At 47.8% G+C, this 27,155-nt stretch overlaps 1 protein-coding gene across 2 annotated transcripts; it reads left to right on the top strand.

Annotated features, from left to right (window-relative positions):
• Ilkap (ILK associated serine/threonine phosphatase) lies at positions 1-25,396 on the top strand. 2 transcript variants are annotated; one of them, XM_026396041.2, is made up of 12 exons: positions 1-140; positions 6,728-6,793; positions 7,258-7,314; positions 8,898-9,014; positions 10,113-10,239; positions 12,987-13,093; positions 13,836-13,929; positions 14,580-14,667; positions 16,642-16,763; positions 23,059-23,178; positions 24,845-24,926; positions 25,171-25,396. In XM_026396041.2, exons 1-12 carry the CDS (start codon positions 86-88, stop codon positions 25,309-25,311), a joined length of 1,176 nt encoding a protein of 391 aa, XP_026251826.1. In that variant the 5' UTR covers positions 1-85; the 3' UTR covers positions 25,312-25,396. The 2 variants fall into 2 exon arrangements, with proteins under 2 accessions (XP_026251826.1, XP_077655891.1); XM_077799765.1 differs by lacking the exons at positions 1-140; positions 6,728-6,793 and adding an exon at positions 6,896-6,942.
• The last annotated feature ends 1,759 nt before the right edge of the window (positions 25,397-27,155 follow it).

Genomic DNA, 27,155 nt, shown 5'->3' with positions numbered 1-27,155 from the left:
CCGGGTGACTGACGGCGCCGCCGCCGCCGGGGTGTGGAGCGCGGCCGCTGCTCGGGCTGCGCGTCCGCCGCTGCCAGCCTCCGCCATGGACCTCTTCGGGGACCTGCCCGAGCCCGAGCGCTCGCCGCGCCCGGCTGCCGGTAAGCGGCGCGGCGCGGGAGGGCGGCGGCGGCCGAGGCGGGCTGCACGGCCTGCCCTGACTGTCGACCCCGCGGAGCGGCCGGCGCGCCTGCGCCATCTTCGCTGCGCAGAAGGGACGGCGCCGCTGGTCCTGGCGGCGGAGGCCGCGCCTGGCCACCCGGCCTGCTGCCCCGGCGCGACGGCCGCAGCTGCCCGGGCCGGTGTGGCGCGGCGGACGCGCCGGCCCGAGCCGCAGCACCCGCGCCCACGCGCCGGGGCTGAGGGTGCGGAGGTTCGCGCCTTTGTTACCCGAGCCCGGCTCGAGCTCCTCTGCGGAGCCGGTGGGCGTGCGGGCCTGGCCTCCTGCGCCCGGGGCGCCGGCTCGCGGACCGCGGACCCAGGTGCTCAGAGCTGCGTCCCGCGCGCAGGTGGCTGTCGTTGAACGCGAGTGGCTGCGGGGGCGAGCGAGGGGGCGGGGGCGGACCGGCGGCCTGCGGGGCGGAGCGTGCCCGGGGCGGCCGGCGGGCCTGGGTCCGGCTCCTCGCCGCGCTGCGAGAAGTTGTCTGCTGTCGCACCTGGTAATGGCACTGTCCTTCCGGCCGGCCGTCCCGAAGATGCAGTGGAGTCTGAAGGACTGTCCCTGCGGCTGCGGACCGGGCTGGGCGTCTCTTCTTGGGACAGCTGCAGTTACAGTGGAGGGCAAACCGGCTTCTGGCAGGCAGGCAGGCCCTTGCCGTCGGTGGAGCGTGATTTGTATCCGAATGTGTTTGGGGCAGTCAGATGCATAGGTGTGGCTGTCAAGCTGGGACCTTTTTTAGTCTCTACTACTTTTTACCCGAAATTAGTTTGGGTCTGCTCTCAGAGGAAGGCCCCATGATGTGACAAAACCTGACCACTCGAAGTCTTACAAGTTGTCACTTAGCAGCCTGTTATAGGAGGAGGGCGCATCCTGCCACTGATTTTTTTTTTTTTCTTTCCCAAATTCTGCTTCCAGACCTTGCTGACAAGGTGGCAGAGGGGCTGCAGGTGTTTCAGCCTCCTCCCCTGGGAGTGCATTAGTGAAGTAGTCCCTTCTGCCAGGACACTGTCGCCGTCACAGACTCTGTGACTGTTTTTACAAATAGCTTTAAAACCAAGAAGTCATACTTTCAGAATTCCTAGGTTGTAGGAAGCTAGGGGATAAGTTTTAAAGTGAGTGACAGAATTGGAACCCAGTAATCTTGATGGTTAAAAACCTAAAGATGAGATTTGACCTTAAAAAAAAAATCATTTGAGAACAGAATCAGATTTCACATTCTTGGAAAAATACTTGTTTTTTAAAATAAATTAATTGCAAATCACAATTTGTTTCAGTAAATCATATTGACTGCTAATGTGGGTGAAGGATGAGGCTGTACTGTTTCATGACCTGACACCTGATATGTGGATGATGCAGGCAATGTGAAAAACCTGGTGATTTTCACAGTCCCCAGAAGTAATGTTTGGGAGGTGTAACCAGACTGGTTTCAAATCCCACTCTTCACTTACTAACCCTATGCTTTCTACGGCTGTTCCTGCATCTATAAAAGGGGGTGACACCTTCATTATTTTTTTTTATGTTAGTTGTTGATGGACCTTTATTTTATTTATTTATATGTGGTGCTGAAAATCAAATCTAATGCTTCATGCATGCTAGGCAAGCGCTGTACCACTGAGCTACAGCCCTAGCTCAGGAGTGACAACTTCTGTCATCGTGTAGGTAAAAGTGTGTGGCACTCATGGTGCAGGATGGAGCGGAAAGTGCTTTGCAGATGTTAGCCATTGTCACATGAGCTATTAACCTCAGCTGCTTAAAGCTGGGGGAGCAATCTTAAATGGCTTTTGTAAAAGCATTAAGTGTCCAAAGGTAGAATGTTATACACTGCTCAGGTCACACCAAGTGTGTTGTGTTCTTTTGATTTTTGGTTTTGTTTTCAGCATCGCTTCTAATGTTTCTACTACAAAATTTAAGTTTTAATGATCTTGAGAAAGAATGTAGAAAGAGTGCACTAAATGTTTTCAGATAATGTACTAAATTAATAGTTTTCATCCCTGCCCTTAAGAGGTTTTGATTGCTCATTAAATTAAGTTTTTTAAAACTTGATCTGTTACCTAACAGAAAGATATTTATGTGAAACAGAAATGGAATTTTTCTGTGCCATACTCATAAAAATGTTGACTTAAAATTGTTTTGGTAATAACTCAGTTTCAGTTTTATAGGAATGGAGGTTGACTTTGTTGTTACACCAGCAAGTTTGAAACTGATGGTCAGGCTAGAGGTGTAGCTCAGTGGTAGAGTACATGTTTAGCATGCTGAGGCCCTGGGTTCCATCCCCAGCACCCAAAACAAAACTGAGGGTCATCTGTGGAGGACGAAGTATTTGCTTGGCAGACCATCTTAAAAATACTTCTTTAAAACAATTGGATATATCAATATAAAGGTGAAAATATTAGGACTGGGGTTGTGGCTTAGAGGTAGAGTGCTCGTCTAGCATGCATGAGGCACTGGGTTCGATTCTCAGCACCATATAAAAATAGAATAAAGATATTGTCTCCATATAACTAAAAACTAATTTTTTTTAAAAAAAGTGAAGATATTAGAATAAAACAGATTAATTATAAAACTGCAGGGAAAAAATTCAAGTTATAAAAAAATAAAATGAATTTGACAGAAAGTTAAAATTTTTGCAGGACAGAATATACCACAAAGGCAAAAGGCAAACTCAAGGAAATAACTATAGTGTACATTACAAAATCAATATACTCAATAAGTGAAAGGATTAAGAAGAAAAGGAGTTAAAGAAGACAAAGATATCCCATTACGAAAATAGTCAGAGGACATGTCCTGTTCCTATAAGAGTGCTGTTTCTCTGGGCACTGAGGAAGGAGAGGTCACATCACGATATGGTATATTTCTCCACCCACAGCTTAGCAAAAATTGGTAGCACTCATGCAGGTGTTAGTAAATGGCCTTTCTCATAAAATGTATTCTGGGAGTGGAACTTACTGCATCTTGTTTGGGGATTCACTTTGGTGGCTGTCAAATTTAAACTACTCAGCCAGGCATGGTGGCACATGCCTATAATTTCAGTGACTCAGGAGGCTGAGGCAAAAGGATCACAGGTTCGAGGCTAGGTTCAGCAACTTAGTGAGACCCTGTCTCAAAATAAAAAGGGTTTGGGAATATAGCTCAATGATAGAGCACCCCTTGGTTCAATTCCCTCATACCCTTTGACTAGATTAAGTAAGTTTATATGTGTAAGATTGTGTGGCTTCCCCCCCTCCCCCCGTACTGGGAATTGAACCCAGTGCCTATCACATGCTGTTCAAGAACCCTACCACTGAGTTGCATCCTCACCCCTATTTTAAAATTTTTGAGGCATGGTCTCACTATATTGTTCAGACTGGCCTAAAACTTGTGGTCCTCCTGCCTCAGCCTCCCAAGTAGTTGGGACAGCAGGCATGTATCATGTTATTGGCACTGTCATGGCATCATTTGTCATGTGAAGAACTAGAAAATGGCCTGAATGCCCATCAGTAAGGGAACTTGACAAATGAATACAGCTACTTCCCATGTGGAATAGCACGCAGCTGTCAGAGTGAGTTAGACACAGGTGTGCTGGTTTCTGGGCATTCCCTGATGGGTACCTGAGTGATCGATGTGGGGTGGAGCACAGAGGAGTGGGAGTGAGCTCTGAGGCGTTGCTGTGGCTGGGATTGTGGTGGAGCCAGACCCTTTTTTTTTTTTTTTTTTTTTTTTTAAAGAGAGAGTGAGAGAGGAGAGAGAGAGAGAGAGAGAATTCTTCAATATTCATTTTTTAGTTCTCGGCGGACACAACATCTTTGTTGGTATGTGGTGCTGAGGATCGAACCCGGGCCGCACGCATGCCAGGGGAGCGCGCTACCGCTTGAGCCACATCCCCCAGCCCAAGAGCCAGACCCTTACTCCCCACCTTTCCCTCCCCCTTTGGTAGTGCCTCTGTGGTATTTAGGAAACACACCTATGTTGCTTTTTGTAGTTGGAAAGAAAATTCAGATATATAAAGAGAAAAAACACAATTTAGGCAAATTTTAAAAGATCTCTTTTTGTATATAGCAACCTTTAACTAACTGAATATGACCAACCCTAGAGTAGCTTTGCACAGCAGTCTCATATAACTTCCAGTAGACTTAGCATCAGAAAGTCAGTAACAAAAAATTAGGTGAGATTAATTATAATGAAAAACATTTTCAGTTTTGTTTCATTCTTTATTAGGGTTGTTATATTCAGATCTGGGGGTGCTCTTTCAAAGTTTTGGGACGAGGTCACATTTTGTCCAATGATAGCATTCCCCAAATCTGTGTATCCAAAATAGAATGTAAGATTTTGACTAATCAGAAGTTCCCTTTATATATCTGTAACAGATCTTCTTTCTTTCTTTTAAATAGTCCAGATACTAACTTCTGGTTTGATCATTTTTATTTTATTTGTTTGTTTATTTTTGGTACTTGGAATTGAACCCAGGGGTGCTTAACCACTGGGCCACATCCCCAGCCCTTTTTTATATTTTATTCAGAGACAGGGTCTCACTGAGTTGCTTATAGCCTCCCTGAGTTGCTGAGGCTGGCTTTGAACTCAAAATTCTCCTGCCTCAGCCTCCTGAGCTTCTGGGATTACAGGCATGTACCACCTGCCCAGCTGGTTTGACTATCTTGATGATACAAAAGATTTTGTAGAGCCTCCAGGTTATAATTTTGGATCGATGCAGGGGTAAGATGAGAGGATCTTTGTACAATCCCTACAAAGGTCCTGGCATGAAGTGCACCTCATGAAGAGCATGGGTTTGAATCCATGCGTTTGATACTTATAACCTAAAGACCCCTTGAGAATTTTCCTTCCTTGGAGTTCAGAGAATTTTACTTGAAATTTTTGTTTTTTAAAAAGAATTGACACGGGGCTGGGGATGTGGCTCAAGCGGTAGCGCACTCGCCTGGCATGCATGCGGCCCGGGTTTGATCCTCAGTACCACATACAAACAAAGATGTTGTGTCTGCCAAGAACTGAAAAATAAATATTAAAAAATTCTCTCTCTCTCTCTCTCTCTTAAAAAAAAAAAAAAAAAAAGAATTGACACTCAGTTGATTTCTATTTGGAGGCAAAAAGATAATATGATGAAAATCTTGAATACAAACTTAGAGTGAATCAGTTTTAAATGAGTGTGTTTTTATAATTCATCTCTGAAGATCAAGAAGCAAGACAAACCCTGTGTGTTTGGTCTGCATCTCAAACTTCATAGGAGGTCAGTGTGCTGTACTGAAGATCCCTCTTATCTAGGGAGTGTGTTCCAAGAGCCCCTGTTGATGCTTAAAACCTCAGGTGGTCCTGAACTGTGTACGTTGTTTTTCCCTATAATATGTATCTACAATACAGTTGAATTTATAAGTTAGGCACAGTAAGAGATTAACAACAAGTTAAAATAAAATAGAACAATTATAACAATATATTGTAATAAAACTTTGTGCTTTGGAGACATTATTAAGTAAAATTAGGGTTACTTGAACACAAGCAGTGTGATACTGCAGCAGTCATTTATTTGATAACCAGGATGGCTACTATGTGACAATCATGACTAAGTAACTCATAGGCAGGTAGCATATAGATCATGGAGACACTGGATAAAGGGATGAGTCATAACTCTGGTAGGAAAGAGTAGGGTGGCCTAAGATTCCATTCTTCTACTCGGAATGGTACACAATTAAAAACAGAAATTGTTTACTTCTGTAATTTCTCATTTAATCCTTATGGACTGTGTTTGACCTCAGTTAATTGAAACCAGAAGGTGAGGCTGAGGATAGGGGGACTGCTCTTCTTCCATCTTATGCCCTCTGTTTCCCCCATGTTTTCATGTGCTAGTTCATATACGTAATAGCTTAAATAGAATTTTGGAGAAAAGCTGGAGAGAAAGCAGTGGCAGTTGACTTTTATGTAGACAGGGATAGTGGGACATGAAAATTTAGGACATACTTTTGGAGTGTAAATTAAGATAAAACATTTTGCTGGCTTTCTCCTGAGGCCAGTTGTCTTCCACTGTCTAAAATGTCTAGGCTTCTCTGTAAATGTGTATCGACTCGGAGACTGTGTTGGGGCTGCTGGCCCCAAGTTGCAGGGATTTTCTTCTGTTGCAGTCTTGTTGTGATAGGCTATTAACACATGGAGCCTTTGAAAGCTTACTATTTCTGAAGTTCTTCTTGTTTTGGTCTAAAATCAGTTTTTTTTTCTTCCCAAGATTCTTCTTTAGAGAAGGTGTTTTAAGTACTTGATGCTTTTAGTAATGAAATTATCAGGGGGAAAAACCTTGTTTTCCCCAAATACCTAGTGGCCTTAAAGTGCCCCTGGGGCATCATTCACTGCTTTTATGTTGACTGTCACTGCTGGAAACAAAGCTCTATGTTAAACAAGTGTCCAGGAAGTATTTTTTAAAATAAGTTTGTCAAACAGAAAGGAGGAATTTGAACTTGTCTCAAAGTGGGGGAGAGCACATTGCTGTCCCCTTTGAAAGTCCATCCTGGATGACTGTCCTCTGCTCTAAACAGGTGTTCTGTGTTTCAGGGAAGGAAGCTCAGAAAGGATCCCTACTTTTTGAGGACCTCCCTCCGGCCAGCAGTACTGACTCAGGTACAGTCTTCAGGCTCTCCCAGGTGTGTGTCAACGTCTCTACTCATCCTGGGATTGTAGTTGTCTCAATCTTTCTCCCTTTCCCCCATTTTCAACACACAGATGTTTTAGGTGTTGGACTGTCTTAAGTTTTGAATCCATGGCATCAGGTAAGGCAGAAAAATCTGCTAGTCGCTAGCCCTGAGAAGTACTGCGTAAAAATGTTGCAGTTTCCTCTGGGTCATTTGAGTGCTTATTCTACTAGTTGAAAAAAGTTCAACGTTTTAAGGCAGAATTTTTATTTCCTTTGCAATGATAGGACTTTAAAATAGGTTCAAGATGTTACTTGTTGCAGTGAGTGGCCACTGGATTGACACAAGAGCTTTGAGTTTATTCCAGTACCTACATAGTGTCCTGGTGGGATGGATTCTGAAACTCAAGCCTGTCCACTTTGTGAGCTCACTGGGTGTTTTGCTGTGTTTCAGGACCAGGGGGACCTTTGCTCTTTGATGATCTCCCACCTGCCGGCAGTGGCGAGTCAGGTAAGGGTGATGTCCTGTGTAGGCGTGACTGGGGTTTGGGAGGGTGTGGCATCGCAGTGTAGCCCAGGTGTGGTAGAATGCACAGCACCCTCACGTGGAGCAGAAACTAGGTGCTTCAGTGCTGCATCACTGTGGGGACTAACTTATTGGGGCTCGGCCTGTTGGAGCTAACAGTTTACTCTTAACTTAGTTGTTAACCTTTTACACATTTTTTGTAGTCTGTTACTCTGGTTTGCCTATGTTCTTGCCAGACCCACATGTGTCGGGTCTGTTTGCACTGTTGTGTGGTCCCCCTCGCAGCAATGTTTCTTTTTTGTCCCTGTTAAGTAGAAGGGAAGAGTCAACTCGGCTGTCTCTTAGTTGTTCATAGTGCAGAAGACCACGAACTAGTAAATTAATAAAAGACAACAAATTAGTAAGTAAATAAACTATTACTGGATTTAACCACCACCATTAACAAGCCTGATTTTTTGGAGAGAGAATCTTGCATCAAATATTTTGGATTTCTTGAGAAGACCACACATTCTTCTGAAGCAGCAGAGAACCATTTATGAAAATTGACCAAGTACTAGGCCATGAAATACACCCCATAAAGGATCTGTTTCTTTTTTGTGGTGCTGGGGGTGGGACCTGGGGCCTCACACATGCTAGGCAAGCACTGTGCCACTGAGCTACATCCCCAGTCCTTTTTAATTTTTATTTTGACACATAGAGTCTCACTAAGTTACTAAAGGTGGCTTCAAAGTTGTGATCCTTCTGCCTCAGCCTCCTAAGTAGCTGGGATTATAGGTGTGCACCACCATACCCAGCTAAGGATCTTTTTATTTTTCTTCAGGATTCAGTTATCTGGTAAAGCATATGCTGAATGAATGGCTGCATACCTTCAGACCTAAAGCAGACCATTTACTTGGATAGCACTTTCATGTGTTGGACATTTGGTATAGCAGGCTCATGTACTTTGTCCTCATTGACTTTCAAACAGCCCTCTGAGGGGACAGGGTTCTCAGCCATGTAGCAGATGAGGAAACCTAGGCTTGAAGGTTAAGTACTGACCTAAAGGGACATGTCTCTGAACCTAGGTGTCCCTCATTTTCAGCACACAAGCACTGCAGGGGCCATTAGGTGTGGCTTCAAGCTCAGGTTCGTCCCCCTCAAATGGGAAAAGCAGACTTTTATCTTGTAGCGAGGGTCTGGGGCATGTTACTCTGTGAGCTGATTCTGGATGTGGCAATGTGTTTACAGGTTTTGCAAAGTCCCTATTTATCAGTATGGATCTGTGGATATAAAACATGTGTATGCTATAGGCCAAGAATATGTGCATTTTTGCTACCAAGAAGTCTCTTGTACAGCCTCTTTCAGGGCCAGGATGATTTGGGGCCTGGATATCGCTTGGTGTTCTCCATTGTAGGTCCACAGCACCGCCTGTGCACCCCAGCTCCTCGAGGTCCTGGGCCTAACTACTTCTGACTGTCCTTGCTGGAGAGAGCATTCTGTCTCTAGGGTGGGGTGGAGCCTCGTCTGCAGGTGACTTTTTCTGATGGTCTACAGCTGTGTTTCTGTCTTGACTTTTGCTTTATTTCCAGGTTCTCTTGCTGTGTCAATCTCCCAGACCATAAAGAATGAAGGAAAAGGAGCAAAAAGGAAAACTTCTGAGGAGGAGAATGGCAATGAAGAGCTTGTGGAAAAGAAAGTTTGTAAAGGTTTTCAGACAGTTTGAAAACAAATGTATTAGACTTCATCTTTTAAACTAGCCCAGAGCAAAACCCATCTCGGCTTTCTAGTTAGAATACTTCCTTCTGCCTGTGCACTTGAGGAGTGGGTGGGTCTCCCTCTGTGGACAGCTTCCAGGAGGACCTTGCTTTCTCCTGGGACCCTGCCTTAGGTCCCAGGGGAACATCTGCTCCTCAGGAGTAAGGAGCACTGGTTCCCTGCTTTCCTCTTCTGCTGGGATGGTTAGTGTGTTGGCCACTCGGGCTCCTGCTGACGCCCCAGTCTTTGTTTACAGCTGTTACTTAGCATAGACTAATGGGAAGTAGCTGTGGGCTTTCATTTCCTGTCCTGCTCTGTCCTTGGCACAAAAGTCCTCAGTCAAAGTTGTGGGAGCGCACATGGAGAGGCCAATGTGAGCCCATGGCCTCAACTCAGCCTGTAGCTTCCCAGAGGACAGCTTTTCTCAGTGCCAGTTTATTAGTTACCTGGCGCCAGGTGGCACATGTGAGCTTAAACCAGCCTAGCCTTTAAGGTAACCAGATTCTGTGCCTCTGGAAGCCTTGTTTCTCCTTGTGTCCTCCTTGAAGCAAAAGCAGCGATCTTATCACTCATTGACATTCTTGACCAGCCTCACTTGGATACATATTTTCAAGGTATTTGAGGTGTACTCTACAGTTTTCCCAAACTGGGAGTTTTTATGTCCTCATTAAATTATCACAAGACTGGATTTGCGTAGGATCCCTTTCTCTGGTGCAGTTCCATCTCTGCAGTATAACAGTACCTCCCTTGACCTCCTGCTGCTCGCTCTCTGACCTCCTTAGGCAGAGTGTGTCTGTGCTTGCTGACCATCTCCCCACCCCTGTCCCTGCTCCTGCCCCACGTGCAACCTCTCAGCCCAGCCTAGCCAACAGTGCTCTGGTTGTGGTTAAGACTTGCAGCTGGGAGCAGTCTTGAGGACCGTCATTGGCTTGTTTGTGTCTTTAGGGCACTGCTGAGTAAAGCTGCTGAGCCTTCTCTCATTGCTCTGGGATGGGGGCTTCCAGAGGGCAGGGCACAGTTTTGTATTGGCTTTTTGTTCTCTTCCCCAGCCTCTTCGGTGATCTTTGGTCTCAAAGGCTATGTGGCCGAGCGGAAGGGTGAGAGGGAGGAGATGCAGGACGCGCACGTCATCCTGAATGACATCACTGACGAGTGTAGGCCCCCATCCTCCCTCATGTGAGTGCTGTGTTCCAGCAAGCCTGCTCATGTGAAGCTCTCCTCTGTTCTGCCTGACATTGTGGACTGTATCCAGTTTCTTTCAGACGTGCAGTTTGGATTGCTTGCTTCTATATCAGTGCTTCTTAGCTGGGGTTATTTTTTGTCCCCCAGGGGCATTTCTCAGTGTCTGGGGACATTTTTGTTGTCAGGGTTGGGGGAGGGGGTGCTACTGGCCTCATAGAGGCCAGGATGCTGATGAACATCTTATAGGCACAGGCCAGCCCTCAGCTGCCCAGGCTGCAACATCACAGGGCTACAGCCAGGTGCCGCTGAGTGGGAAGTGACTCCCATGTTATGGACTGCAGGGTATGTTGCTCTTACCAGAAGCTGAGCAGCTCTGGCAGAATATTTTTTTTTTTAACCACAAATAAAAAGTTTAATTTCAGAAACTGAATTCATCATTTATAACTACACTAAAGCATAGAGCGAGCGAAGGTACAGTATTCAACAGAAAGACAGCTTCCTAGGGGGCCATGGCAGAGGAGCGTGTCGCCTCACCCACAGCACCCAATGGTCTGAAGTGACGTAGAACAGGAACCTTTTTCAGATGTTAAAGCAAACACTGACAACTGATATTTTCACTCTGATGTCCTGGGATTCTTAAATACCCCAGTGATGGCTGAACCTTCCCTACTATAAAAAAAGAAAAATCTAAATGCCTAAGGCTAGCCTCACTGCTGTAGCCTGCCAGACACCCCCGTTGGTCACCACTGCCTCCAGGGCCCCGGCTGTGGTCCCAGCACACAGAGCTCCACTGCTCAGGGATGCTCCGTCAGAGGCCTGGCAGAATATTTTTATTCTGCATCCTGGAGGACAGAGTTGGGAGCCACTAATTTCTAATTGAATAGGATCAGGGAGAGGCAGTACAGATAACCAGGACCCAGAAAGACCATGACCTTGAGGAGAAGAAAGACAATGAGACTTCCTGCAGCTGTGAAAACTGAAGGGAAGCCTTCTGATAAGCTCTCAGCAACCAGAAGTCTGGAGATAAGGGGCATTAACAACGTTTCACTACACATATAATGGTGTATTGAATAATCACAACTATGTATGTTACGTGTGCAATTTCCATAATCCAGAATTACATGATGTGTGCACTTCATACTTTGACTAACACCAGATGGCCATCAACACACACTGTGCTTGGTGGTGAAGATGGGGGGACGTTTGCTGCAGGCGGCTGTCACGGGGGCAGGCCAGGTGCATGCTCACTACCGCTGCTCGCCTAGGCCATGGTGTGCTTGGGAGCATGCCAGGATTGCACCAGTGGGGCCTGTGGGATCCCACTCCCTTCCCCAGGAAGGAAGACCTGGGGGCAGCAAGCAGATCTTGTAGCCCTGCCGCCCAGAGACACCAGCTGCATGGCAGCAGCCCCTAGCTATGAGCCAGACAGGCTAGTCTCTCATGGCTCATGTCCCTGAGCAGAAATGGAACCCCAGACATGGAGAGAAGAGTGGCTGCACAGGCAGGCGGCTTTCTCACAGCATTTTTGTTCTCTCTCTGACGGTTTTCTTAATTTCTTGTGTTCCACATGTGTGGGGTTTTGGTAAAACTTGAAAGGGAAGAAGGAATAATACTAGTATTATGCTTTTAAAGTTAGATATTAAATTTTTTTAATAATAGTTCTGGAATTTCCCTCAGTTCTCCCCAGACCTTCACTGGGATTGAAACCAGGGATGCACTATCACTGAGTTGCATCCCCAGCAATTTTTTTTTGTGTGTGTGTGGTGCTGGGGATTGAACCCAGGGCCTTGTGCGTGCGAGACAAGCACTCTATAAACTGAGCTATATCCCCAGTCCCCAGCCCTTTTTTTTTAATATATGACAGGGGAGTGCATTACAGTTCTTAATTACACATATAGAGCACAATTTTTCATATCTCTGGTTGTATACAGTATATTCACACCAATTCGTGTCTTCATACCTGTACTTTGGATAATAATGATTCTCACATTCCACCATCATTAATAACCCCATGCCCCCACCCTTCCCCTCCAACCCCTCTGCCCTATCTAGAGTTCATCTATTCCTCCCATGCTCCTGTTCCCTATCTCAATATGAATCAGCCTCCTTATATCAGAGAAAACATTCAGCATTTGTTTTTTTGGGATTGGCTAACTTCACTCAGCATTACTCCGTCCATTTACCTGCAATGCCATGTTTTTATTCTCTTTTATTGCTGAGTAATATTCCATTGTGCTTTTTATTTTTATTTGGAGATAGTCTTGCTCAGCTGCCCAGGCTGGCCTCACACCTGACTCTTCCCAGCTCTCACAGACATGTTTGACTATTGGATCAGTGGATTAGTAATGCTTTATGCGTTAATGTTTAAAACCAAACCTCCTTAAACAGGAGTGGGTGCCTAACGTGTGTGGCCCTGGGTTTGATGCCTAGTACCAAAGAAAAAGAAAAGAGAAAAACAAGTCCAAGTTAAATAGGAAAGGAGTTGTGAGTTTTAATTTCATTGTCAATTTCATCAGTTAACAGATTTTGATTTTTTTTAAGCAAGTGTGGGTTTTTAACATTTAACTAAAATGCCATGAGTTACTTAAATGCCTGTCTTGGGTACTGTTTTCGCCTCATTCCTCTGGGTTGCCCAGCTTCCTTGTCTCTGTGCTCACTGTTGGAGACCAGATGTGGAGTTTCACTGAGGAGGTGCCATCTCTGCAGTGAGAACCCCTCTGATACTCGGTTTGTTCTTCCAGCACTCGGGTTTCGTATTTTGCTGTTTTTGATGGACATGGAGGAATTCGAGCCTCAAAATTTGCTGCACAGAATTTGCATCAGAACTTAATCAGGAAATTTCCTAAAGGTGAGATGAAAAAATAAATCAGTGTTTATTTTGGTTTTGCTGTCTGTTGGGTAGTCGGTGTGCTGGTTTGCTTTGGCAGAAAGTGGTTAATGGCTTTTAAAATTAAGAGTGTGGGGGCTGGAGTTGTGGTTCAGTGGTAGAGCGCTTGCCTAGCATGTGTGAGGCACTGGGTTTGATTCTCAGTACAACATTTAAATAAATAAAAAAGTAAAAGTCCATTGACAACTAAAAAATATTTTAAAAAGGGCTGGGGTTGTGGCTCAGTGGTAGAACTCTTGCCTACCACTCATGAGGCACTGGGTTTGATCCCCAGCAACACATTAAAAAACTCAAAACAAAATGAAAGTGTTGTGTCTTATCTACAACTAAAAATTTTTTTAATTATTTAATTGATTTTATTTTTTTTTAAATACACGTCACTGCAATTCTTATTACACATATAGAGCACAGTTTTTCAAATCTTTGTACAATTAAAAATTTAAAAATTTTTTAAAAAGTGGGTTGAAGGCAAGTGGGGGCGCTGAGGCCACCCCCGGGAGCGGTTGTGCTCCTTGTGTCTTGAACTTTGAGGGTGTCGAGTGTCTCACCTGCCTTCACCTGGGGAACTGGCGAGCACATGTGGCGGGCACTGTTCCATAGGTGAGGATGTGGAGGTGGCTCTTTGTTATGGGAGGACGTCAGCAAAGGGGAGGCAGGCTTCACACCTTGAGAGGTTGTTGCTTTCTTGGACCATCTGTAATAGGAGATGTGATCAGTGTGGAGAAGACCGTGAAGAGATGCCTTTTGGACACTTTCAAGCATACCGACGAGGAGTTCCTTAAACAGGCTTCGAGCCAGTAAGTATAACTCTGTGCAGAAGAATGGGGCACTGTTTTCCTGAACGTGCGTCAGACCTTCTGATACAGATTAATACTAGTGCTCATGTCCAAAAAGTGCCCAGCACCAAGTAAACCCTTACAACCACTAGATAAACTTGGAAACAATAAAAAAGCAATGGGTTAGTCGGCTTTGCATCCCATAATGAGATGCCTGACCCAGGCTTCTTATGAAGTAGAGAGTTTTATTTTAGCTCACGGTTCTGGACTTCAAATCCAAGATAGAGTGGCCCCTTGGATTGGTCCTCTGGCCAGAGCAGCACATCAGGGTAGGAACATGTCAGAATCAGTGCTGACATCTTGGACCAGGAAGCAAAGACGAGGAGCAACAGCAGGGTCCCACAGCCTCTTCAAGGGCATGCTTTGACAGTACCCTCAAGTGAATGCTTGCAGCAACGTACTGGCCTACCTTGCAAAGATCACTGTACCCCCAGTGGTGTCATCCTGGCTCAAGCCTTTGATGTGGCATTCGGGGGCCACTAACCCTGTTCAAACCATGCAGCATCATGAAAATGCTCGCTTTAGAGTCTGAGCAACTTCTCCTCCTTCTCTGGAACTTGACCTCTGGGTGCTTGCCTGTGGTGGTGACGGCATTTCTGATGTTTCTCCAGGAAGCCTGCCTGGAAGGACGGGTCCACTGCCACGTGTGTCCTGGCCGTAGACAACATCCTGTACATTGCCAACCTCGGAGATAGTCGGGTATGTGGCTCTGAGCCACCCACATCTTATGGGGGCCCTCAGCGAGCACTGGCTAAGTGAGGTCAAAGTGGCAGTGGCAGGCTGGGATTGTGGCTCAGGGGTAGAGCACTCACCTAGCACATGTGAGGCCCTGGGTTTGATCCCCAGCACCACATGAAAATAAATAAAGATATCCAACTATAACTACAAAATAATTTTTTTTTTTTTTTTTTTTAAGTGGCAGTGGCTGGGTCAGACCTTCTGGTGGGGTTGCTGCAGCAGGCTCTGCCACAGTGTGACTCCTGGGAGGGGACCAGCAGCTAAAGTCAAGGCAGTCTGTTCCTTGGGATGACTTGTGCCTCACAGCAGTTTTGCCTTTACACTGCCCTTCCTCCCCTCCCTCCCACCCACCTCCTGTGGGTGTGCATGCAGACAGCGCACTCTGATACCGTGGTTCAGAATTTCATCTGTTCGCAAATCCTTAAACATTTTTCTGACCTCAGATGGTAATGAACGAAAGCATTAACCCCTGCATCTCTAAAGTCCTTGTGATTTTGGAATAACTTGAAGTTGTAGTTAAAGAAGTACCAGGTGAGGCTCCGTTCAGGCACAGTCCCAGTCTGCCTGGTGAGGGAGAGAAGCCAGTGAGGTGAAGTTGTGGGATGGATGCAGGGCTCTGAGGGCTGGCTGCAGTCCCTCCCTTCTCCATCAGGATCTGGTGTTTAGTTTGTTTTACAGTACTGGGGATTGAAGCCAGGGCTTCGCTTGTGATAGGCAAGCCATCTACCAATGAGCTACGAACCTCTACGAGGTTCTCCCGAAGTTGCCTGGGCTGGCCTTGAACTTGGGATTCGCTGCCTCAGCCTCCCACGTCACTGGGACAGCAGCTGCCATGCACAGCCTGTGTGCAAGTTCATTGCCCCTTTGCCAGCCAGCCCCTGCACTTCTTCAGTTGTCACAGACTGACACGCAGGCACCCGCTTCATATCCATGTCCTGGTACTTCTGAGCTGGTTATTTATCAGTGGGGTGCCACAGGGAACATGGAAGTCCCTGCCTGGTGGGAATGTTCTGTGCCCCTTTGCTAGACTGGCTCTCTAGCATGCTCATATTTGTATCAGTTGACTCCAAATAACAGAAGGAAAAGCAGCCCCCAATTTTTTTTTTTTTTTTTTTTTTTTTTGAGCTGGGCATGGTGGTGCATACCTATAATCCCAGCAGCTCAGGAGGCTGATGAGGCAGGAGGATCGCAAGTTCAAAGCCAGGCACAGTACTTAGCAAGACCCTGTCCCAAAAAATAAAATAAAAAGGGCTGGGGGTGTGGCTCAGTGGTTAAGCATCCTTGGATTCAATGGTACAAAAAAACCCAGTTCAAATCCTAGCTCTGTTACCTCTGCTCCAAGCCTTAGCAGCACCCTCTGTAATGAAGCAAGAGAACATGGACTTTGATTGTGGCCTCAATACTGTTGACAGCCTACCTTTGGTAACAGTGCTTCTCTTCTGTGTTGGTGACAAGTGTCCACAGTGAGCATTCAGCTGTGGTCATCCAGCAAAGTTTGCACCAGAGCTGAAACCAAAGCTGGATGCTGCTCACCCTGACTGCTTTGCTTCCCCCATGAAGAGGCTGCTTGAGTGTGGCAGGGCTACCCTGTGACAACCGAAGGAGTGCAGGGGCTGGCTGGGAAAGGGCCAGGCGTTGTGGCACCCCCCAGGAATCCCAGATACTCAGGAGGTTAAAGCAGCAGAGTCAGCATGGTCAACTTGGTGAAACCCAATCTCAAAATTTAAAAATAAAGAAAAGGCCTGGGGATGTGACTCAGTGGTGCAGTGCCCCTAAGTTCAGCCTGCAGTTCTGTGACTTTTCTGTTTGACAATTTGTGGATGCTTGATTCCCTGAACTTCTGTTTGGCAGCTGGTAGATGAAAGTGAAATGCGATTGTTGACCTTCCTCTTCCACTGGTAACTCTAGATTCTCTCATAATCTCCATCTTCGCAGGCAATCCTGTGTCGTTATAACGAGGAAAGTCAAAGACATGCAGCCTTAAGCCTCAGCAAAGAGCATAACCCAACCCAGTATGAAGAGCGGATGAGAATACAGAAGGCTGGAGGCAACGTCAGGTAAGCAGGGATCTGAGTGCTAGCGAGAGCAGGCCACTGGTTGCACAAGAGCTGCCAGACCTTGGCGGGGGCCTTTCCACATCATGGTCCTCCACCATGACGAGACCTTCTCTCGGCTGCCCCTGGGGAGCACGTGGATGACTGCTGTGGGATTTCACGTGTCCAGGGGAAGCAGAGTGCATAGAAAACATGTCTCCCTACACTTGCAAAGGGACAGAGTGATGGTCATTATCTGCAGCATTCTCTCTCTGCCTGGGAAATATGTTTTAAATACTTAAAAACTATTTGTTATATTGAGTAAATTAACAGTTTTAGGTGAGTTCTCCAGAAAGAACATCTTAAGTGGTTAAGATAGGAGAATTCCAAGGCAGGGCCAGTGTGGAACCAGCACCTGTAGTGCTGGCTACCTGGGAAGCTAAAGGCAGGAGGATGGTTTTAAGTTCAGGAGGTTGAGACCACCCTGGGTAACATAGTGTGACCCATCTCAAAAACAAAAACCCACCCATTGCCGTCTTCACACAGCCGCCATCGTCAGAGCTGCTGTCTCTGGGTTGCTGGGAACAAATTCTCAGGCACAGAGTACTACATGTTATCTGGCTCTGTCTTAAGCAATTCTTTTCAACCCTAAATCACTGAAGACCATGTATCTGATGGTTTCTCGTCTGTCATCCCTTCCAGGAGGCCAGAAGAGGGCTTTATAGTCTGCACTGTGCGCTAAAAGAACGCCACTTAAAGGACCCTGTGTTATGCATTGACGTCACATTTGCTTTCTGTTGTAGGCAAGAAAGAAGTAATCCTGTCAGTGTAGCCGGGAGCAGTTTGTCTCTGAATGCAGTTTTCTCTCTCTTGGCTCAGGAAGCCTGCGCTGCTCCGGCTGAGTGTGGCCAGTGCTGAGGGCCCTTGGAGGGGGTGGGAGCTCCTGCGGCGTGTTCAGCCTGCTGGGCTGTGAGGGGGAATTGTGGCCACCATCTCTGCAATTTTCGGGAGCTATGATGGGGTCACAGTCCTGGTTTTAGGCTTCAACATTGCTGTTTGCCACCACCACTGCTCTCCTAGTGCCTGCTGTGGAAGTTAACGCCTGAGGCTGTGACCCTAACATTGGTGTCCTCACCTCCTCCTCTGCACTTTCGTATGACTTCTATTCTTTTTGCTAGCTTCTTAAAAAGATTTTGATATTAACAGTCCTGGGGCAGAATGTAAAGCCAGTTGTGAAGAGGAGCTTCCTGTTTTCCATCCCATTTAATTCAGCACAGATGTTCAGACACCTTAGCAGTACATTGATAGCATGGGCTTGAGTGAGCCCCTCATTTTAGAGAAGTGGGGTGAGAGGCCAGAGCCAGGCAATAGCTCTGTCTCCAAGCAGTGGAGCTCTATGACCTGTTCGCCTGCCACCCACCCGGCCTTTCCATGCTGAACAAGACTTTACCACTTGGATTCAGCAGTTAGCATTTGGTTTTGGTTGTGTTTGTCTGTGTGCCAGGCTGAACTGTTGAAAGATAGTTGTAGATGTAATGATTTAACACCCTGAAACCCTTGTGTATGGATATTCTGGACATAATCACTGACCGGGTCACACCTAAGACAGTAGCACTCCCTTTGGTCATCTTGTCTGTCTGAATCCTCTCTGTATGCAGACCTCTCTAGATGTCCTAACTGCTTTGGCTTCCTGCTAGGACTTGGACCACGCTGGTCCAGGACAGCAGCTATGTGGGGGGAGTCACCTGTGTTCTGAACCTGCTTGTTTCATTTTTGTGTCATTTCTGGATTTTTTCTGGAAGTTAGATATAAAGCCTTTAGGTTCAAATTGAGTGTTTTTAGCAAAGGCATCTTATGGGGGTGCTCTGTACACAACAGCCCCTTCCTTTGCTGGGCATATGCTATTCTCCAGTGAGGCCATGTCCCACACCTGGCTACGTGCTGATAGCCAGTTCTAAGGCTCCAAGTTCCCATGCGTGAGCAGCAGGAGGTCTGGGGGTACTGTTCTCTTTCCTGTGGGCCTTTCAGTTTTAGCTGTCCTTGGGGACCCCTGTGTGGGTCTGTGTTTCATTAGATAGCAGAGGTGACCCTGTCCTGTGACTCTTCCACTTTGTCGGCACACGTCTTATAAGGAAAGGCGCTCTCCCTCATCAGTAGGAGGTCATACAGTGTCTTCTAAAGGGTGGGGTACAAGAAAGAAAGAAATTATAGTACATGGGGAAAAAAGAGTGGGGTGAGTGGTTAATTCTGTCCTTGTTAACAGTTTTCAGAGTGAGACAGTGACTGCAGTCAGGGTGAGTGTCTTGCCTGTCCCTCTGCGTCTCACACCTCCCTCACCTTGTGGATCACTGTGTGCTGATGCCCGTGCTTAGTTCTGTGTGTTAAGTGGTGCTTTCTCCTGCTTTACCCGAGCACCACAGTGGAAGCTCCTTCAGGGGCTCCAAGTCCTCTTCACACATTGACTTTAGTTTTTTAAGAACCAAGGTCCACATTTCTGGGTAGTGTCACTTAAGTCTTGAGTCTGTTTAAGGACTGGCAGAGCTAGGAAGCAACACGTTTAAAATGAGGAGTTTAAGAGGCTGGGGACATAGCTTAGTTGGTAGAGTGCTTGCCTTGCATGCACAAGGCCCTGGGTTCAATCCCAGCACCAGAACCAAAAAAAACAGAATAAATAAAATTAGGAGCTTACATTGCTGTTTCTTACTCAAATGTAACAAGGTAGGCTTTTCTCTTAACTTCTTTAATATTTACAGCTTGCTCTTTTATGCTGAAAATCTTGGTTCCTAATACTAGTATATTTATTTGTCAAAACAACTTCAGAATCATAGTATGGAAGTTACCACTGTTATGAGGTTTCAGCATCCCTGCTGTTCTCTTGTCCTGGGAATGACTTTGACTGCAGAGGAGCTGTCAGAACTCTGCCTACAAAGTGAAGTCAACATTCACTGTGGTTTTGTTATTTGGTTATTATGATCATTAATTTCAGTTTGTTTTTATTTTGGGGGCCTTTTCCCCCTTGTTAATGGAAAATTGGAACCTCTGTGCACTGCGGGTGGGAAGGTATGTGTGGTACTGAGGATGGAACCCAGGATCTTGTGCATGCAGGTGAGCAACTCCACCCAGGGGTGAAAGGTGGTGCAGCCACTGTGGAAAAGAGTGTACACTTCCTTAGCAACTAAGGAGAGTCACCACAGGATCTAGCAACTTTGCATCTAGGCAAGTACCCCAAGGAATTACAAGCAGAGACTCAATCAGGTATTTGTACACTGTGTTCACAGCATCGTTCACAGTAGAAAGGGGAAGCAGTCCATGTGTCTGGGGACCAGTGAACAGATAAGCAAAACACAGTGTACAGGAAGGAATGGTGTGCCAGCCACGCGGCATGGATGAGCTTGAAGACACTGCACTGAGTGAAGCAAACCAGTCATAGGGACAAGCACTGTGATTCCATCAGGGTGCTTGGGGTCCACTCCAGAGATGGCAGAATGGGAGTATTGGGCTGGAGAGGTGCAGAAGCTAGTGCTTAATGGAGATGAGGTTCAGTTTAGGAAGACTGAGGAAGTTCTAGAGGTGGGTGTGGTGATGTTGAGGACAGTGTGAGTGTACTTCTATCAGACTGCACTTAAAAGTGGTTACTATGATCAACTTCATATGATATGTATTTTACCATAGTAATAAAAGAGTGGGGCATGGTGGCACGCACCTGTATTCCCAGCAGCTTGGGCAGCTCAGACAGGAAGATCATGAGTTCAAGGCCAAGCTCAGCAAGGGCGAGGCAATAAGCAACTCAGTGACCCAGTCTCTAAATAAAATATAAAAATAGGGTAGGGGATGTGGCTCAGTGGCTGAGTTCCCCTGAGTTCAATCCCCAGTACCAAAAAAAATAAGGAAAAGATTTCCTTTTTTTCCTCACCTGCATGCACAAGATCCTGGGTTCCATCCTCAACACCACACACACCTTCCCACCCGCAGTGCACAGGGGTTTCAATTTTCCATTAACAAGGGGGAAAAGGCCCCCAAAATAAAAAGTTTTCATTTCCTGGTTCACAATCTACACTGAATGAAAAGACAAGTTCAAGAATGTCATGCTTTGGTCTCTGTTCCCTTCACTCTATTTCCCGTTTTTTCCTGGTGTTTACTACAAAAGTAAGCAAAACCTGTGCCTATGTTCTTCGTTCTCCTACTTCCTCACACTGAAGGTAGTTATGCAGCAGGGAGTTTTGAGACAGTGAAGACAGTGGTTTTCATCTCACAAGGAAGGCATCAGGACAGGTTATTGTCAGTACCATGTGCCTAGAATCCAGGCAAGTTCTGATCTTTCCTGATTGAAGAGACGATGCTGGAGCCAGGTTTGGTGGCACACTACTTGATCCCAGCTCAGGAGGCTGAGGCAGGAGGTCCCCAAGTTCAAGTCCTGTGTGGGCAACTTAGTGAGACCTATCTTGGGAAAGATGAGAGAAATAGGCCTGAAGTGGAGACCTCATGGTCTCTGTGGCACTGGTCGTGTTAACCCTGGTTTTGGGCGTCTGCCATTCCTTGGATGGTGAGGAAGTGCAGCTGTCACCTCCCAGTGCTTTGCACTCGTCAGTCACAGATAGGCTGCGTTGAGACTGCTTGTGTCCCTACATTTGCACCCACGTAGAGGACCTGAGCTGTCTCCACTTTCCTTAGCCTAGTTAGTCTGAAGCCCACAAGGAGTAGAAGTCTCCTCTTTGGTTATGAAGAAAGAACTGGAACCGAGTCCAGCAGGCTCAGCTAAGATCCAAGGGCTGTTGAGCAGCCCCTCACCTAATAGGAAGAGGCTTCTCTGGCTGGTTGGCAGGTGGGAAACAGAAAGGAAGCCACTTGAAGCAAAAGTTAGAAGTGTGTAAGGGCAGGAGACATGTCTCAGAACAGGTCTCCTAAGGAGGGCGGGCACCAACGGACAGGCATGACGTGGTAGGTGAGACTTGGAAGCCACTCCCCTAAGCCTTGCAGTCCTGGAGGAAGAATGAATTTTCAGCAGCTCCTGGGGGAGGACCTGCTATGAAACTTAACTTCCCTGAACGGCACAGGCATCCTGGGAACCGACACATGTGGTTTGTGTCATGGTCTCAGTGAGAAGGAAGAAGCTGCTGGTGACTAGGACCCCTGTGGCCTGTTTGGCTGGATCTTGACAAAGCTAGTCAGCAGTGGTCTTGAGCTTGATCACAAGTTCATAAAGCATAAAGGGTGTGGGCTTCCCCAGGCACAGTGCAGTCTCCGCCTGGGGAAGTACTGACCTATCTCTGTGGGGTGGCCTGGCATTTGCATATCGCATCCCACGCAGGGGATTATAGTGGGTGCTGGCTGCGGGTCCCTCCTAGTGTTTCCTGGGTGCACAGGCTTCTCTGGAGCCATAGCTCATCTGTCGTTGCTCTCTGCCGTGGCGGCAGCACTTCAGGAGTGTACCACTGCAGCAGGTGGGCAGGAGAGGTGGCAGCCGCCGCAGGCTCAGCTTCCTTAGATGGGCCTTGGTGCTGTGCACTGAGCTGTGCTGCACAGAAGCTGGCAGAGGTTGGGTCCTCCAGGAGCCTGTATTGCAGAGGTCATTGCACAGGATGGGTTTGTGATGGGGGAGGCCACACCAGGCACCTTGTCACTCAGTTGCAGAAGCACTTGGTTGGCCTCTCACAGTTCTTGAACCCTAACCCCGCTGCACCTGCACTCTCAGCTGTGGGTCCTGCTCACTCGGGTTCCTCTGGCTTTGTTTTTTTTTTTTTTTTTTTTGGTATCCCAGGAGATTGCCAGCGGAAGTCTTGGCTTTGGTATGGATGATCGGGCTGTGAGCCACTGGGCAGGGGTGACGGACACAGAGAGGGCCAGGGCCAGGGCCAGGGCCAGGCTGAGTTCTGCTTCCAAGAGACAGTGGCTGAGCCCAGGAAGAGTTTGCTGCATGTTCACACACACAGTTCTCCAGAGCTCGTTGGTGACTTGGGAGGCCTGGCACTGTGGTATTGACCACTGTCAAGCTCCTAGGAGGTCAGGCACAGCACCATGAGCTGCGACAGGGGTCTGATCTGGGCTCAGCTTAGGACCTCAGATGTTAATGACCCAGAGAACTGCATGTTAGTTGAGATCAAGAAGTGTCAGTACTTGGGCTGGGATTGTGACTCAGTGGTAGAGCGCTCGCCTAGCACATGTGAGGCACTGGGTTCGATCCTCACACCACATAAAAATAAATAGTTAAAAAAAAAAAGTGTCAGTACTATAATGTGGATTCCATAGTCCGTAGTTTTCTGTATTCTGCTTTTAGGATCAGATTCTCAGAAGGAGTCTGAAAATGTCTCTCTTGTCTTAGGGATGGACGTGTTTTGGGTGTGCTGGAGGTGTCCCGCTCCATTGGGGACGGGCAGTACAAGCGCTGCGGGGTTACCTCCGTGCCTGACATCAGACGCTGCCAGTTGACCCCCAACGACAGGTAAACTGCCCTGCAGGCACAGGTGTGCATGTGGGGCTGGGCCTCCCGGACTCCTTCCAATTTGTATCCAGCCTTTGCTGGGGGAAGGGTATGAGTGACTGGCAAGGTCTCAGACACTGTGCTAGGCCTAAAGAGAGAGAGGGGTCCACAGCGGGCAGTTGCACACAGTGTGTCATGGGCCTGTGGGGTGCTCTGGGAGGCTTTGGCAGTGGAGGACAGCAGCACACACAGGGCATTCAAGTGGCAGTGTGGAAGCCTAGCCAGGCAGGTGCTGGCCATGACAGTGGGGATTTGGAGGACGGGAGGGCTGGAAGTAAAGCAGTGCTGAGGATTCAGAATAGACTGCCTAGGGCCCTCAGTTCCACTGAGGTATTTGAATTTTGGTTCATAGTTGGTGGAGAATCATGGGACGTTTTTAAGCAGAACCAGGATCGATTGAGAAACACTACCAAATTGGGCGCCTCCCATTGGAGGGCCTGCAGACAAGGCAGGTGCCCCTGAGGGAACCTCTCAAGTAGTTGTCAAGGCAATAGGAAAGAGAGTGGAATGAGATGGTCATCATTACCTAAGTGTATGTATGAAGACACGAATGGTGTGACTCTACTTTGTGTACAACCAGAGAAGTGAAAATTGTGTTCTGTATGTGTAATAAGAATTGTAATGCATTCTGCGGTCATGTATAACAAATTACAATAAATAAATTTTTAAGTAAAAAAAAAAAGGTTCGGGGGAAAAAAGAAAAATTGGATTCCAGAGCCAAGGAGCCTGGCATGATGGAGAGGCTGCAGTATGCCAGCAGGAAGGAATGGAGAGGAGCACAGGAAAATGGGACCCCCAGACTGAGCCCACAAGCGTGACCCTAGGGAGGGGAGCCACTGCAACCCAACAGTCTTCGTAGGCACAGCCCGGGTCCCACCTCAGGGCTGCAGAGGAAGAGCACACACTGCCTCACTCCTCACAGCCTCTCCCGTTGCCCACGCCTGCCTTTGTGTGCCATGCTGTGACCACCCTAGGCCTTGGGGTGTGTTTCCAGCAGCCCCCTCTCTGCCTCAGACTAGGCCAGGCCCGTCTGCCTCCCCAGCCCTGCGTTGCTGTCGCAGCTTCCCTTTATCATGGGTGTGCATGGGTGATGGTTCCAGGCTGACTCTCAGGACGCTGGAAGGTGTCCTTAGCACAGACCAGGAGCTCAGAAAATACGGGATATGTGAATGTCCAGTCAGAAGAGGAAAACAGACTGGACAGTACAGCAGCAGAGCACGGTGGCGACCCAAGCAGTGCCAGGGGAGTGAGCACTGCCTTGCTGAGCCCAGGGGCGCTCAGAGACTGCTCTTGAGGAAGGGGTCCTGGAAGGGAGAGTGTGCTGCTTCACAACGAAACAGTGGGGTGGCCCTCTTTGAGATCTTGGGCCTTCTAGTGTGAAGGTCACACCCAGGACGTCCCTCAGGTGAGCTCACCCTTGGCTTCACATACTTGGTTAATCCCAGTGTGTACACCTCGTACCTGGTGCTGCAGGTGACAGTGCTTCTACAGAAGAGCGGCACCTAGCATCAGGTGTTGGTCATGGACAGAGAACGGCAGCTCCACTCTTGATGTACCACGTCCACCTCCAATTGTTTGTAAGTAGTTGGCTGCTAAAACCCACTTATGTTTCTTCCTGGTGTTGTAGGTTCATTTTACTGGCCTGTGATGGGCTCTTCAAGGTCTTTACCCCAGAAGAAGCCGTGAACTTCATCTTGTCCTGCCTGGAGGTGAGCAATTTCACAAGGGTGTGCCAGTTATCCCAGCTGCACCTCCATTTCTAGAGAAGCAGAAGTCCCAAGGCCCTACGTCCGTGTCAGGGGCAGCCCTTGTGTTCCTTATTCAACATGAGCTCTGCCTGGGGGACTCACTGGTCACTTTGCCCTGAACCCTGATAGGCACAGAGCAGTCTCAGGAGGATGACAGGGAGCAGACAGAGCCCCTGCTCACTCAGGCCCCTTTCTCATCTGGTAGGATGAGAAGATCCAGACCCGGGAAGGGAAGCCTGCTATAGATGCCCGCTACGAAGCTGCCTGTAACAGGCTGGCCAACAAGGCGGTGCAGCGGGGCTCAGCGGACAACGTCACAGTGATGGTGGTGCGGATAGGTCAATGAGGCGCTACCCGCAGGTGTTGGCTTGCAGGTTCATTCACGTGTGCACACTGTGTTTTGTGTACTCCTGTGGGGCTCCATGGTTGTAAATAAAGGTTTCTTTTTTTTTTCCTAGTCTTTTGAGTCCTCATATTACCCATCAGGCTTCGTGTGCTTGCCCCGGAGTACACTCTGCATCTTTTCCTGGTAGGACCCCTTGTGGGCATCATAGGCTAGTTCTCCAAGACCACATGCTCTTTCAGCCTCATGATGGCCCCCACAGGGCCAGTTGTACTGGTTAGGGATGAGGCTAGGTCAGAACCAGGCTTTTGGAATCCTGTGGCTCCATTCAATTTTCTGTACAGAAATAGCGTTAAAAATTGTTACAGGAGCCCAGGGCTTGGCCAGAGCTAGGCCCATATACCAGGCTCTCCCTCAGGGCCTGCCCTGCCAGGCCCCAGCAACAGTTTGGCCCATTCCATCTCCTGTGCACTGCAGACTGGCTGAAGGGTTCTGGAATGCTGGCTTAGCAGGTCTTAGTCTGGCTCCCCTGGGTCTTCAGAGTGCATGGCTCATCATGTGCCATCCAATACAACCTTGGCAGGCCCCTGGCAGGTCTGTTTGTAGCCAAGGTGGACCCTCAGAATATCAGCCCAGAGGGCCCTGCTGTGTAAGGTGAGGGATGGGTCAAATGTCAGCCTATGCTCACACAGAACTGCCATTTTTTATTTTTTTAATATTTATATTTTGGTGTAGATGGACGCAACACAATGCATTTTATTTTTATGTGGTGTTGAGGATCGAACCCGGGTCCCGCCCATGCTAGGCAAACGCTCTACCGCCGAGCCACAATCCCAGTCCCCAGAACTGTCATTTTTTAAAGCAGCTCTTGGCTCCTCTGAGTGTTGAGCCTAGGATGGTTTGCGTGGTCTGTGGTGCTCGCTGGCCCCACCCACTGCACACGGCTTATCAGCCATCAGTCCTGGTGGTGAGCTGGCTCTTCAATGTGAACCTTTCATGTAAACCTGGGGTCGGCCGTGGGAAGACCATAAATAGAACAAAGAGCTGACCGAGCCACCCCTCCCCACAGTGTTAAAAGGTAGGTATCCATTTCTGCTTGGAGACTGGGACACTAGATTGTGGCATCCAGGAAGAACAGAACTCCAGCACCTTGGAGTCTGTCAGTTTATTTGGTAGATGTCTTCCTACAGCAAACCAGGTGTCATTCTGTGTCTTGAAGGCTGTGGTTTGTCTCTCTCTTAAGTGCCCATTCCCTTCTGGGTGAGGCTTGGCCCTGGCACCCTTGGCAAGGTCCCCCCCTGCCCATGCAGGGGGAGTCCCCTCCCACCCTGCAGCTGGGGACTACCTGCATCTCCTTGGAGTTCAGCACTCCTGGTGGTTAGGGCTAAAGGGTCAAGATTCTGACTCTCAGATCTACCCCCTTTTTTTAATAGCTTTGTGTGGTCACATCACACGGTAACACACGTCAGTTATATAAATATCTCCTTCCTGGCAACATTATACTATGTAACATGCTTACATTGGGCAAAGACGTGCGTGTGCAGCTCTTTCAAGGGAAAAGATAACTGTTAACAAACTGAAATCCAGGATGGGTGTGGCCACATCACCCCTTTATCAAAGTGCACGGGAGTTGGGACCCAGGCCAGCCTGGTGCTTCTTGGTAGGGTGGATACAAGTCCTACCGAGAATCGGACCAGGCCTGCCCATGGGGCCCATAGTGGTCAGTTCACCTGTACCACTGCTTTGGCTGCCTGGCTTGCAGGTGTTTGATTTTGAAGTGTGGGCAAGGAAGCTAGGGTCCTTCCACCCAGCTGCCCTTGAGTGACTGTGGCATTGTCACCTTCTCT

Source organism: Urocitellus parryii, chromosome 1, assembly GCF_045843805.1.
Source record: "Urocitellus parryii isolate mUroPar1 chromosome 1, mUroPar1.hap1, whole genome shotgun sequence".
Taxonomy (NCBI): domain Eukaryota; kingdom Metazoa; phylum Chordata; class Mammalia; order Rodentia; family Sciuridae; genus Urocitellus; species Urocitellus parryii.
This window is presented reverse-complemented; position numbering and strand designations above follow the sequence as displayed.